General features: G+C 50.5%; 1 protein-coding gene across 1 annotated transcript in view; it reads left to right on the forward strand.

The window, feature by feature from the left end:
* Nucleotides 1-6,613: 6,613 nt before the first annotated feature.
* CDHR2 (cadherin related family member 2) overlaps nucleotides 6,614-14,070 on the forward strand; it is a 29,897-nt gene continuing 22,440 nt past the window's right edge. Inside the window, exons 1-5 of the mRNA XM_019027877.4 lie at nucleotides 6,614-6,687; nucleotides 6,955-7,026; nucleotides 9,965-10,104; nucleotides 10,247-10,297; nucleotides 12,510-12,599. Coding sequence (XP_018883422.3) covers nucleotides 6,636-6,687; nucleotides 6,955-7,026; nucleotides 9,965-10,104; nucleotides 10,247-10,297; nucleotides 12,510-12,599 — 405 coding nt within the window. The 5' untranslated portion in view covers nucleotides 6,614-6,635. The remainder of the gene's footprint in view (nucleotides 6,688-6,954; nucleotides 7,027-9,964; nucleotides 10,105-10,246; nucleotides 10,298-12,509; nucleotides 12,600-14,070) is intronic.

Genomic DNA, 14,070 nt, shown 5'->3' on the forward strand with positions numbered 1-14,070 from the left:
CTCCCAAAGTGCTGGGATTACGGGCATGGGCCACCGCACCCGGTTGCTTGCTTAGTTTTCTACATGGTATCATAAGTTCATCCCTTCACCCTAGCCAGAGGTGTAAATCTCATTTCCTGATTCTATAGGATAAGAGTTTGGATAGGGCATAGCAGGAATTGCTCAACTCTGTTCCATGGTGTCTGGGGCCTCAGCTGGGATTATGTGAAAGATTAGCGGTTGGACAGTGGGGACTGGCTGGACATCTTGCTCTCCCTCAACGCACAGGCCTCTTAACGTGGTTAGCTTGGGCTTCCTTATAACATGGCGGCCTCAGGGTAGTTGAACTTCTAACAAAGTATCTCCAGGTTCCTAGAGCAAAGTGGCCCAAGAGGCCCAGGTGTAAGCTGCAAAGCTTCTGAATGCTGCATTTCTGCCGCATTCTGTTGATCAAGCAAGTCACTAAGGCCAGCTCAGATTCAAGAGGAGGGAATTAGACTTCCCTTCTCAATAGAAGGAATATCAAATAATTTGTGACACCATTAATCTCCCACACATAGCTCCATTAACTCCAGGATTGTTACTGAAAAGCCCCATAACCTTCTGATTCTGGGTCCTTTGTATGTCACTTGTTTTTCTCTGCAGAAGATTTCAGGGTCTTGTCTTTATCCCTAGTACTCTCAAAATGCTTTGGCTTGGGTTTTCTTTTCCTTTCTTTCTAAAATTTGTTCTTGGAATTCTTTCAGTCTGGAAATGTGTTATTCACTTATACAAAATCTATTGTTTGTACTCATTTGATAGTTTCCCTGTTTTCCTTCTCTGTTTCTCTTTCTGGGACTTCTATTAATCAGACATTGGACCTCCTGGATTAATCCTTTAATTTCTTATTTTTCTCTCCTAGTTTCCATTTCTCAACTTTATACTCTGATTCCTCCATTACATTTTTAATTCCTGCATTTTTTTTTAAATCTATAACAGTGGCTGTCAACTAGGGGTGATCTTACCACCACTCTCCCTCCCCCATCAGGAGACATCTGGCCCCTCCCCCATCCGGAGACACCTGGCAATGTCTGGAGACATTTTTGGCTGTTGCAACTTGGGGGTTGCTACCGGCATCTAGTGGGTAGAGGACAGAGGTGTTTAACAGCGAGGAAATATCGGCTTGGTATGTGAGAATTAGATAAAGGGTGGTTGAGGCGTGGCTTTGGATTGGTTGGTTTGCATAGGAGAGGCAGGTCTGAAGGCAAGGTGCTTGCTGTCTCTGGGAATTAGCCAGCCCTGGGAGGGAAGTCTCTCCCTAACCAGCAAGGCCCCAAAGATGTCAAAGCATCATAAAACACAGAAAATAAAAACAAATGGCTGAGCGCAGTGGCTCACGCTTGTAATCTCAGCAATTTGGGAGACCGAGGCGGGCAGATTGCCTGAGGTCAGGAGTTCGAGACCAGCCTGGCCAACATGGTGAAACCCCATCTCTACTAAAAATACAAAAATTAGCCAGGCGTGGTGGCACACCGTGTAATCCCAGCTACTCGGGAGGCTGAGGCAGGAGAATCACTTGAACCCAGGGGGTCGAGGTTGCGGTGAGCCAAGGTCGCACTACTGCACTCCAGCCTGGGCGACAGGAGTAAAACTCTGTCTCAATAAATAAATTTAAAAAAAAAAAGACGCCAAAAAAGAATGATTAATACACCAGATTCAAGGGGAGCAGACATAGTTCTTCATCTCTTGCAGGGAGGAGTGTCAAAAGATCTGTGGTCGTGTTTGTCTGCCATACCACTTAAAGCGGTTCCCTTCTTTCACTCTCATCACGCCCACATCCCCCTCCTCCACAGCAGGGATGCAGTGCACTATTAGGTGGTACTTTGTGTACTTGTCTGTAGTCTGTCTCATTCAGAACCTGCACTGTTTTGCTCACCATTGCCTTCCCATTGCTGGGAGCAGGGTCTGGCAGATAGCGGCTCATGGATACCCAATAACTATTTACTGAGGGAATGAATGAGTGAATCAGGGTACTCGGCACATAGTAGGTGCTCAGGAAACGCCAGCAGCTATTTAAGATTGTCAGCCTTCCTGATGTCCCATGTTTCCCCAGCAGGTCTGTGGGGAGCATGGCGAGATGAATCTGAATTAAAAGAGGGAATGCTGTGCTGGGGCTTCAGGGCGGGGTGCTAACCAAGGGCGGGGTGCTAACCAAGGGCGGGGTGCTAACCAAGGGCGGGGTGCTAACCATGCCCGGGAAGCACGTAGCCAGATCAGAACCAGGATCTCTGACTGTCTAGGGCACACTGGGGGAGGAGGGCCTGCAGCTAGCCAGTGCTGGCCAGGGCAGAGTTCTCCGGAAGAGAGGAACCAGGAATGGGAACTCCAACAATGAGAAGGGCAAGAGACAGACCTTCTTTTTCCTGCAGTAATAACTTCTCACATTTATTATGTACTTACTGTGAGCTAGGCACTGTTTAAGCCTCAACACAAACCCCTGGTGTAGGTGCTGTTATTATTCCCATCTTACAGGTGAGGAAGCTGAGGCCCAGAGAGGGTATGTTACTTGCCCAAGGTTACGCTGGATTTGGACCCAGGCTCTCAGGTCCACATACTACATTACACTCTGCTCTATCTCATGGGTGTTCTGGATAAGCCACCTGGGGTTGCAGTGACTCACTGGCTCATCCATTCATTCCTTTCAGAAATACTCACTGAGCCTACACTGGGCTCAGCCCTGTGCTTGGTCCTGGGGTCACAAAGGTGCATCAGATGCGGACCTTGCCCTCACATCTCTTCTGGCCTGGTGGGAGAGGCTCATCTGCAAAGAGATAACAGAGGTTACTCTCAGGTGTATGCAGCATCCTGTGAGGTCACCATGGATGGGCGGAGGAGGCAGTTTCTCCTGTGGGAGCGTTGAGGGCGTGTCTGGACAGAAGGGGATCCTGGAGTTGGGTTCTTTTTTTTTTTTTTTTTTTTTGAGTTGGAGTCTCACTCTGTCACCCAGGCTGGATTACAGTGGCATGATCTCAGCTCATTGCAACCTCCACCTCCCGGGTTCGAGCGATTCTCCTGCCTCAGTCTCCTGAGTAGCTGGGACTACAGGTGTGTGCCACCTTGCCCGGCTAATTTTTGTATTTTTAGTAGAGATGGGGTTTCACCATGTTGGCCAGGCTGCTCTCAAACTCCCGACATCAAGTGATCCATCTGCCTTGGCCTCCCAAAGTGCTGGGATTACAGGCATGAGCCACCGCACCCAGCCTTGGAGCTGGCTTTTAAAAATGAAGAGAGCGCATCAGCCAGCAAGGCGGGGAAGAGCATTCCAAAAAGAGGGACGGGCAGTAGTGAGGGCAGGCAGAGGGAGTCTGTGGGCGTGCGGGAGATGAGGGGTGGGCTGAGATGCAGGGAGTGGTTCGAGGTGAAGCTGGAGTGGTCGAGGGTAGTCTTTGGGAAGTCCTTTTATGGAGTCTGGACTCTAGCAATGGGGAGCCATCGAAGGGTTTTGAGTGAGGGCGGAAAAGATTAGATTATGTGCAGAAGGACTAGTTTGGTTGAGTGGGATGGATTAGAGAGGCTGGAGGAAGGGAGGCCTTGAGGAGGCTGAGGACAGTGTCCCCAGGGAGGGCGGCCAGTATGGGATGGAGAGATGCAGGCTGATTAGAGAGAAACAGAGGAGGCCGCATGGATTGGATGTGGGCGTTCAGGAGAAGGAGGTGTCAGAATGGCGTGGGCAGGTGGGTAGCTCCCCGAGGCTGGAACTCGGGAGGAGGGGTGGGCGGTGTGAGGGAGAGTTCTGGTTTTTGATGCTGTTTCATCATCAGGGCTCGGCTCTGGAAGCCATCCTCTTCCCCCACTCCTCCCCAGGGCTGCCTGCTTACTTCAGATGCTCTGGGGCAGGAGGGAAAGGGACATGAAGAGGTGCCCAGGACCAGGTGAGGGTGCTTGGTAGTGTTAACTTTTTTAAAAACACAAAATATAAATCTAGAAAAAGAGAGGGGACCATGTGCAGGTGGCCATCCCTCCGGCCAAGACCAGAGACAGACACTTCGAAATGGGGTTTGGGGCAGGAGCTTGGTGCTGGACAGGGTGGCTACACATACATATTCAACAGGTTACAGGAGGAGCTATGCATATTCATAAAGGAGCTCCTGACACATGCATGTTGAACACACATGCATGTAACATATGATCCACGCTCACTTGGGGTGGCAACTTAACATTTAAATGTATTACAATTATGCCCTATACATCAAAAGGCCTTTTTGTGACATGGAAGGTGCATGAGTAAGCAATCTCTGTATGAGCTGGAGCCAGTCTGTGGTCGGTGGGCTCTTATCAGGAGAAAGTTACTGAAATCAGTCTCTTGTCCAGTCAAGGCTGTGGTTATGGGCCGGGCGCGGTGGCTCACACCTGTAATCCCAGCACTTTGGGAGGCCGAGGCAGGCAGATCACTTGAGATCAGGAGTTCAAGACCAGCCTGGCCAACACGGTGAAACCCCCGTCTCCACTAAAAATACAAAAATTAGCCCAGTGTGGTGGTGGGTGCCTGTAATCCCAGCTACTCAGGAGGCTGAGGCAGGAGAATCACTTGAACAATGGAGGCAGAGGTTGCAGTGAGCCGAGATGGCACCACTGCACTCCAGCCTGGGTGACAGAGTGAGACTCTATCTCAAAACCAAACAAACAAAAAAAGCTGCGGTTATGGCTGGTGGAACAGGGGCTCAGTTCGTCAGCATCTGTGAACTGGATGAGCTGTAATTGCTTTAATTTGGCTTTTCTCGAGGCCAGTGCTTATTTAGCTGCTAGAGAAAAAGAAAAAAAAAAAACCCTCGTGGCGGTTAGAACAGAGTTTCTTCTGTAGGGCTGCCTGGCTTCACCCTGGCCTGGCATGGCCTCAGGTCCTGTTTATAATTTGGCATCTTATTGCTACGGAATGTCTATTCTTTCAGTCCTGCGATCTCTATTTTAACATTAACGCTGGTCGGTTATTGTGTGTCACCTGTAAAAGAGAAGGGTATAATGAGGCGTGATTGACCTCCCATCCCACCATGGCTGGAAACTAAGTTTTGAAAGTTTTTCTGGGGTCTCCTGGGCCACAAGTGGGGCCATTTAGTCAGTGGGAGGCATAAGATTTTATTTTTAGTTTACAGTAGCAAATGTGTTCCTTTGTTTGCTTTCAAGCTTGTTTAATTCATTTTTGGAAAAGTTAACATATTCAATTAGCACAAAAGAGTATACAGTAAAAAACTGGGCACAGTGGCACACGTCTGTAATCCCAGCTACTCAGGAGTTCAAGCCCAGAAGTTCAAGGCCAGCCTGGGCAACATAGTGAAACACTGTCTCAAAAGAAAAAAGTATACAGTAAAAAGCCCTGTCTTACAGAAAGATTATAGAGTAGCATAGTGAACATAGAGCATACAGACAACTTTCTAGACAGACAGCAAGAAACAAAACGTATGGGGGCCCATCCTGCTCTCCTGCTTTCTGTGGAGTGACACACCAGTTGTCTTTGGGGATTCTTTTTTTTTGAGACGGAGTCGCACTCTGTCTCCCAGGCTGGAATGCGATGGCGTGATCTCATCTCACTGCAACCTCCACCTCCCGGATTCAAGCAATTCTCCTGCCTCAGACTCCCGAGTAGCTGGGATTACAGGCACCCACCACCACGCCCGGCTAACGTTTTTTGTATTTTGTTAGAGACGGGGTTTCACCATGTTGGTCGGGCTGGTCTCGAACTCCTGACCTCAGGTGATCCGCCCGCCTCGGCCTCCCGAAGTGCTGGGATTACAGGCGTGAGCCACCACGCCCAGCCTTGTCTTTGGGCATTGAAAGGGCCTTGATGTTTCAGGTCTCTCTGTGACAGTGAATCGAAGTCCCCCTTTTCTCCTTTTCCCTAACAAGGGACGGCTTGCAACATAAGATGATCAAAAAGACTGGCCCAGCAGGGTTTTCTAAGGTCTCTGTCCAGCTATCAATCAACAAGAGGATCCCAGAGTATGCAGCCCTCCCTAGACCCACCTGACTGGGGAACCCTTCTGCTGTGGCGCATCCCAGAGGGCCAGGGTTCCATGGAGCACAGTTTGGGAAAGGCTGCAAAGACAGCCATTAGATGTATCAGCAGGTGAATGAAGGACCCTGCCCACCCATAGTCTCTGGATGGTCCTGGACAAATTATGGTCCCTCTCCAGGGTCTTGATTTTGAAGGATGCTATTAGTTTGAACACTTCTAACAGGCAGGTATAGATGGTGCAGTGGTTGAGAGAATGAACTCTGGACTCCAAAAGACCTGTGTTCCAAGCATGGTCTTGTCATTGACTCCCCGTGGCCTCAGGCAAGCCCCTTCGTATCTTGGTGCCTTAGCAGCCACCTCACAGTTGTGGGAATAACACAACTGCACGTCTAGTGCCTTGGAGCAGTTCCTGGTGCATGGTGCGTCCTGGATTCAGGTTCAGGCATTGTGCTCACCCCCACCCCACCTGGCCTCCCGCTTGGTTCCCTTGACCCTAGAGCACGTGGAAAATGGACAGAGGATGATAGAGGCCCTGGGGGAGAACTACTAAGCAGCAGTGGTGGGTGGGCTTGGGTCAGACCCAGGCAGATGGGAGTCTGCCAAAAGGAGGGAGGCCTGAGTCCAGGAGCCATTCCCTGACCTCTTCCCTTAGGCCCCTGCGGATGTGATGGCCCAGCTATGGCTGTCCTGCGTCCTCCTTCCTGCCCTCGTGGTGTCTGGTAGGTGTCTCCCCTCCCCAGCCACGCAGCCCTAACCTAGAGACCCTTGGCAGGACCCTCCGGAAAGGAGGGGGATCCCTCATGAGCAAACACCAGCTCCTATGGGCCAGCCCTGTGCTTGGCTAAGCTGGGGAGGCCTGGGGAGGAATCCAGGCCTGGACGGGTGGCCTGGGTGGCCATAAGGACTAGTGTGTGCTCCCAGGGGAGCAGGTAGGGATGGGGTTTTGCAGGGGTGTCCCGATGTTCCAGCACTCTGTGTCCCTACAGTGGCAGCCAACGTGGCCCCGAAGTTCCTAGCCAACATGACGTCAGTGATTCTGCCTGAGGACCTGCCTGTGGGTGAGTCCCGGTCCCTGTGTCTGCCCCATGTCAGGTCCTGACCCACAAGAAAGTCCTGGGGTGCCCTCTGGAGCCCCCACCATCCCTGCAACTCCACGGCTTATTGTGGGACAAAGAGGGACTGAAGGGAGCTCCTTTGATTCCAGAAGTTTGTTTTCTTCTCTTCAGCTTCTGGGTCAAGAGCAGTGTCCTCAAAGGTGTGAGACACACCTCCAGGGGCCCTCACACCAGCGCCAAATCATCCGGCCTCCCCCATTGCCCATCGCTTTCAGTCTCTGACTGGAGGATCCCCTTGGGCCACGCTTCCTCCTCCTTCCTCACACTGGCTAATCTCTCCCACTCCCACGCTGGCTTTTTTTTTTTTTTTTAAAGGGAGAGCAGGTGTCAGGCTCAGACCCTTTCACAGAAGCTAATGACTCACTTTGCTTTGTTTTTATTTGTAAAGTTACTTTCTATCTATGGCAGGTGAGATGGGTTTTGAGATGTAAAGTTTGCTTTTAAAGTAAATGTCTTTACATGAGATGGAAAGTCAATTTAAGGAATGAGCACCAGGAACAGAACACAGGCATAGCAATGGTCACGGCAAAAGTCACAGCAAAGGTCATGGCAGCGGTGCAGGAACGAATGAAGTTTGGGAAACATTATTTTGGAAGGAGCCAGGGGGCCTAGATACCACATTCCCAGAAGGCAGGATATAGATGGGGGAAGTAGAAACCATAGGTGGCCGGGTTGGTTGGGACCCCAAATAACAGAGATGCAAACAAGGCGGAGGTGAATTACCGCCCCTCCAGGAGCCCGGACGGAGCTGTGGGGGCGTGTCCCATCAGGCTGCCCTCCCTGCAGGGCTTGAGGGGGCGGGGGTCACGCAGCCTTCTTCCGGCTCAGTGGCCCGACTTCCCTAAGGCACTGGTCCCACCCACATGGGCCAGGATGGCTCAGATGAGAAACCATTCCAGCCGCAGAAGGAGGAAGGGGACAAGAGGGCTTCTTCCTTTCTGGATTTTACACACATTGCTTCTGCTTTTGTCTCTTTGGCCAAAACTAAGCCACAGACCCACTCCTAGCTGCAAGGGAACCTGGCAAATGTGGCCTTCATTCTGGTTGGCCGTGTGCCTAGCTCAAAATCTGGGGCTCCATTGTTCTCAGAAAAGGGGGACAAGTGGATATTGGGGGACAAGCCGCAGCCTTTGTTGCAGTGCAAAATGGAATCCAGGAATGTTGAAAGCTGCCAGATGAAACAAGAGACACCAAGGGGTATTGACAAATACAAAACCTGTGCAAGCAATCCCCTGATCAAGAGAAAGTATTTCCATCACCCCAGAAAGTTCCCTGTGTCCAGTTCTAGTCAATCTCTGCTCCCTATAGGCAAGTGCTATTCTCATGTCTATCCCATGGAGGCTGGAGAGGGAGGAGTGCACAGGACTTTTTTTTTTTTTTTTTTTTTTTGAGACAGGGTCTGGCTCTGTCCCCCAGGCTGGATTGTAGTGGTGCGATCATGCTCACTTCAGCCTCGACCTCCTGGGCTCAAGCGATCCTCCCACCTCAGCCTCCCAGGTGGCTGGGACTACAGGCATGTGCCACCATGCCTAGCTAATATTTTATTTTTTAAAGTAGAGACAGGGTTTTGCTACATTGCTGAGGCTGGTCTCAAACTCCTGGGCTTAAGCAGTTCTCCCACCTCGGCTTCCCAAAGTGCTGGGATTACAGGCATGAGCCACTGTGCACCACTACACCTGGCTAATTTTTTATTTTTAAATTTATTTATTTTTGAGATGGAGTCTCGCTCTGTCGCCCAGGCTGGAGTGCAGTGGTGCGATCTCAGCTCACTGCAACCTTCACCTCCCGGGTTCAAGCAATTCTCCTGCCTCAGCCTCCCCAGTAGCTGGGATTATAGGCACGTGCCACCAGGCCTGGTTAATTTTTTGTATTTTTAGTAGAGACGGGGTTTCACCATGTCGGCCAAGCTGGTTTCAAGCTCCTGATCTCAAGTGATCCGCCCACCTCCACCTCTCAAAGTGCTGGGATTACAGGCATGAGCCACCTCGCCTGGCCTAATTTTTAAATTTTTTTGTATAGATGGGGGTCTCGCTATGTTGCCTAGGCAGCTCTCAAATTCCTAGGCTCAAGCCATCCCCCATCTTAGCCTCCCGGAGTGCGGGGATTACAGATGTAAACCACCATACCTGGCCTTCTGCTTTTAAAATAAATTCAACTTTCTTGTGGGCCACGAAAGTATCAGGGGACGTAGGCTCCCATGCCAGTGGCTGAAGCCCTCAGAGCCCTGTGGCGGAGCTCCAGGGAAACGCATCTTCATGAAAAGAAGAAAGTCCTTGCTAATGAATATCGGGGCCAGTGGAGGTGTCGGAGCAGAGGCTGGATGGGTAAAGGAGGTGGGGGCTCAGGGATAGGGTGGGGTTGATGAATCTGTAAAAAGTTCCTTTCAGGCTAGGGAGTGGGCGACCAGCCTGCTGCTGTGCCCAGGCATGCAGTACAAGAGTTAGGGCTCTCAGGAGGCCAGCAGCAGACTGGACACAGCTTTCGCTCACTTGAGCAGAAAGGGGGTGTCCTGGAAGGCTCTCCAAAGCTCTAGTCTGCACCCAGATGCTGCAGGTGGAAAGGTTCACACCAGCCACGTCTAGTCTTGTGTCATGGAAACTTGGTATTCTGGAGAGGGCAGGGCCACAGGCTTGGCAAGGGGAGGGGTAGATGCCTGGGTACAGCCCCCGCCCCCTGCACTGTGTCCAGTGCCCTTCGAGTCACTGGGCACAAGGGAAGTCAGGATGCTGCTGACTTGGCTGATGGCTGGGGAGGTCCCAGATGGCAAGTCAAGCCTGTGTACAGGGCAGCCAGGCGCCCAGCCCAGCCTCACAGCCAGCTTGGCCAGACCAGCACTGAAAGGGTGGCTGTGGACCCTGGGTGGCCCCTGTCCCATCCCCAGGTGCCCAGGCCTTCTGGTTGGTAGCGGAAGACCAGGACAATGACCCTCTGACCTATGGGATGAGCGGCCCCAACGCCTACTTCTTCGCTGTCACTCCTAAAACCGGGGAAGTGAAGCTGGCCAGCGCACTGGACTACGAGGTAAAGAGCATCAGCCGGAGAGGGCACAGGACGCGGAGGGGGTGCTGGGAGGGCCCCGGGAGCCCGCGTCCTGGTGGCGGCACCCCCTGTGCTCCCACCCAGCAGGGGCTCACCACCGGCCCCTTCTCTCTGGCTGCTGCAGACACTCTACACATTCAAAGTCACCATCTCCGTGAGCGACCCCTACATCCAGGTGAGTTGGGAGGTGCAGGGGGGTAGACAGGGATTGCGAGAGTCCATTCCTGATTGTGTCCCCACCTCCGGCAAGCGGACAGTGCCCCAGTTAACAGCGAATTTAATGTTTATTTATATCGAGATTATACTAGTTCATTTCTTTGTCATATGATATTACCAAGATTTTAGTATGTTTAAAATTTATTTAAATTATATAAATATATTATTTATATCATATGAGGGCTTTTTTGTTTACATATAAATATATTGGTTATATTTTAATTATAAATTAAATGTTGTTTTTTTTTTTTTTTGAGACGGAGTCTCGCTCTGTCGCCCAGGCTGGAGTGCAGTGGTGCGATCTCGGCTCACTGCAAGCTCCGCCTCCTGGGTTCATGCCATTCTCCTGCCTCAGCCTCCCAAGTAGCTGGGACTACAGGCGCCTGCCACCACGCCCGGCTAATTTTTGTATTTTTAGTAGAGACGGGGTTTCACTGTGTTAGCCAGGATGGTCTTGATCTCCTGACCTTGTGATCCGCCCACCTCGGCCTCCCAGAGTGCTGGGATTACAGGCGTGAGCCACCGCACCTGGCCTAAATGTATTATTAACGTATATAAATATTGATTAGAAAAGTGCCAAATACCTCTCCACCCCAGGGCTCCAGAGGCAAAATCACTCTCAACTGCTTTGGCTGAATATGTTGCAACTACACTCTTATTTCCCACTTTGGGAGGCCGAGGTGGGCAGATCACCTGAGGTCAGGGGTTCAAGACCACCCTGGCCAACATGGAGAAACCCCATCTCTACTAAAAACACAAAAATTAGCTGGGCATGTTGGTGCACACTTGTAATTCCAACTACTCAGGAGGCTGAGGCACAAGAATCGCTTGAACTCGGGAGGTGGAGGTTGTACTGAGCCAAGATTGCACCACCTCACTGCAGCCTGAGTGACAGCACGAGACTCCGTCTCAAAAAAAAAAAAAAAAAAAATTACAGATAAAACTAAAGTCCCCTTGGAAAATCCTTTCCAGCTCACTCCCACTGAAGTGTTGACCGTTACTGTATGCTTTGACACTCCTCAGCGCTGAGGTACATGCCTCCATGTACTTCTTGGTGTATTTTCTGAAACCCAGTGGAATCCAGCTGTCTATATTGTCTTGAAAGCTGCCTTGACCACTCAGCGATTGAGCTTAGAGCTCTCTCTGGGTCTTACAAATCCCCAATTTTTGTAACGTCTATATCTAGGGTGGGAACCGCTCTTAAGCTGGTCCCCTCTGGTGTCCACATAGTTGTTCCCAGCTTTATACTATGGCAAACAAAGCGAACGTGCACATTCCCGTGATAGGACAGGCACTTTTTTCCAACTTTTTATTTTATCTTTTTGAGTTAGGATCTTACTCTTGCCCAGGCTGGAGTGCAGTGGTGCAATCACAGCTCACATCAGCCTCCACCTCCTGGACTCAAGCGATCCTCTTAACTCAGCCTCCAGCGTAGCTGGGACTACAGGTGCTCACCAACCATACTCAGCTAATTTTAAAATTTTTTGTAGAGACAGAGTCTCACCATATTGCCCAGGCTGGTCTTGAACTCTTGGGCTCAAGTGATCCTCCCATCTTGGCCTCCCAAAGTGCACAGGCATGAGCCACTGCGCCTGGCTGGCTGGCAATATTTTATATTTAAAAAATTAACTGCTGGCGTAGTGGTGCACGCCTGTAATCCCAGCACTTTGGGAGGCCAAGGCGGGCAGATCACCTGAGGTCAGGAGTTCAAGAGCAGCCTGACCAACATGGTAAAACCCCATCTTTACTAAATACAAAAAACTAACTGGGTGTGGTGGTACATGTCTGTAATCCCAGCTACTCAGGAGGCTGAGGCAGGAGAATCGCTTGAACCTGGGAGGCGGAGGTTGCATTGAGATGAGATCACGCCATTGCACTCCAGCCTGGGTAACAAGAATGAAACTCTGTCTAAAAAAAAAAAAAATTAACTAATGATGCCTGCAACTTACTTTCAAATGGTTCAGAAAACAACATATGGAGAGAACCTGGTCTCTACAAAAAAAAAAAAAAAAAAAAAAAAAAAAAAAGCCCCCAAAAACATATGGAGAGAAAGAGAGACCAAACAGTAGGTTGATCCTGATGAAGGACACCAGCTCTTTGTATGATACTTGCAACTTTTCTGGTGTTTTAAATGCTATTGTCTGGGGTCCCCTGGGCTTTCTCACTTGTAGGTGCAGAGGGAGATGCTGGTGATTGTGGAAGACAGAAACGACAACGCACCCGTTTTCCAGAACACTGCTTTCTCCACCAGCATCAACGAGGTGACACCTGCCTTAATGTGGTTGTGGGGCAGGGGGCATCCCAAAGTGCTTCTCAGAGTAGGAAGAGCCAGAGACAGTCAGTGGGGCATTCAGGGTTGGGAAAAACCTCTCCTAGCAGGTGCAGCTTCAAGAACCAAAGCCAGGGGGATGTAACCCCACAAACAGTGGTTACAGCAATATTTTGCAATCAGTCAGGTTAGGAATTCTTTCAGTGATGAAAGCAAAAAAAAAAAAGGGAGTTGATTTTTTTCGTCTAGACGGAGTCTCGCTCTGTTGCCCAGGCTGGAGTGCAGTGGCATGATCTCGGCTCACTGCAAGCTCCGCCTCCTGGGTTCACGCCATTCTCCTGCCTCAGCCTCCCAAGTAGCTGGGACTACAGGCGCCCGCCACCTCGCCCGCCTAATTTTTTGCATTTTTAGTAGAGATGGGGTTTCACCGTATTAGCCAGGATGGTCTCGATCTCCTGACCTCATGATCCGCACGCCTCGGCCTCCCAAAGTGCTGGGATTACAGGCGTGAGCCACTGTGCCCGGCCTCGTGTATCTAAAAAATTTAGAGGTACCTCAGACTTCAGGCATGGCTAGATCCAGGTACTCAAATCATATCTTGATTTGATTTGAGCCAAATCATATCGTGAAATTTGATTTGAAATCGTATCTTCAGGCATGGCTGGATCCAGGTACTCAAATCACATCAAGATATGATTTGAGTTTCTCTCCTCCTCTCAGCTCTGCTTCTCTTATTGCCTCCATCCTGGGGGACGAGAGGCAAGTCTCTCACATGGTGATAAAAGTACAGGCTCGCCTGGTGCCGTGGCTCACTCCTGTAATACCAGCACTTTGGGAGGCTGAGGCGGGCGGATCACCTGAGGTTGGGAGTTCGAGACCAGCCTGACCAACACGGAGAAACCCTGTCTCTACTGAAAAAAAAAAAAAAAAAAAAATTAGCCGGGTGTGGTGGCGCATGCCTGTAATCCCAGGTACTCAGGAGGCTGAGGCAGGAGAATTGCTTGAACCTGGGAGGCAGAGGTTGCAGTGAGCCGAGATTGCACCATTGCACTCCAGCCTGGGCAACAAGAACAAAACTCCATCTCAAAAATAAATAAATAAATAAATAATAAAAAAATTAAAAAATTAAAAAGTACAGGCTCACATTGAGGAGACCGTCTCTTTCTCAATCTTTCCAGCCCAAAGCCCAGGGCTGACTTTCATTGGCTCATTTTAGGTCATGTGCTATCCTTGAGCTAATTTAGGGGTATGGAAGGCTCTCATGGGTTAGGTCTGCATCGTGGGCCTTCCCCGCAGCAAGGGGGAGGAGTGGGGACAGTTCCACTTAAGCTACATGGGTGGAAAGGAGATTCCCTGATGGTCACTGGGCAGCAAATACCACCACTCCTGAACTTCCATTGCCATGTGCCTGCAAAGACCTTCCAGGTGGGGGGCCCCACGCCAGGCCAGACACGTGTGGTCTG

Source organism: Gorilla gorilla, chromosome 4, assembly GCF_029281585.2.
Source record: "Gorilla gorilla gorilla isolate KB3781 chromosome 4, NHGRI_mGorGor1-v2.1_pri, whole genome shotgun sequence".
Classification (NCBI taxonomy): Eukaryota; Metazoa; Chordata; class Mammalia; order Primates; family Hominidae; genus Gorilla; species Gorilla gorilla.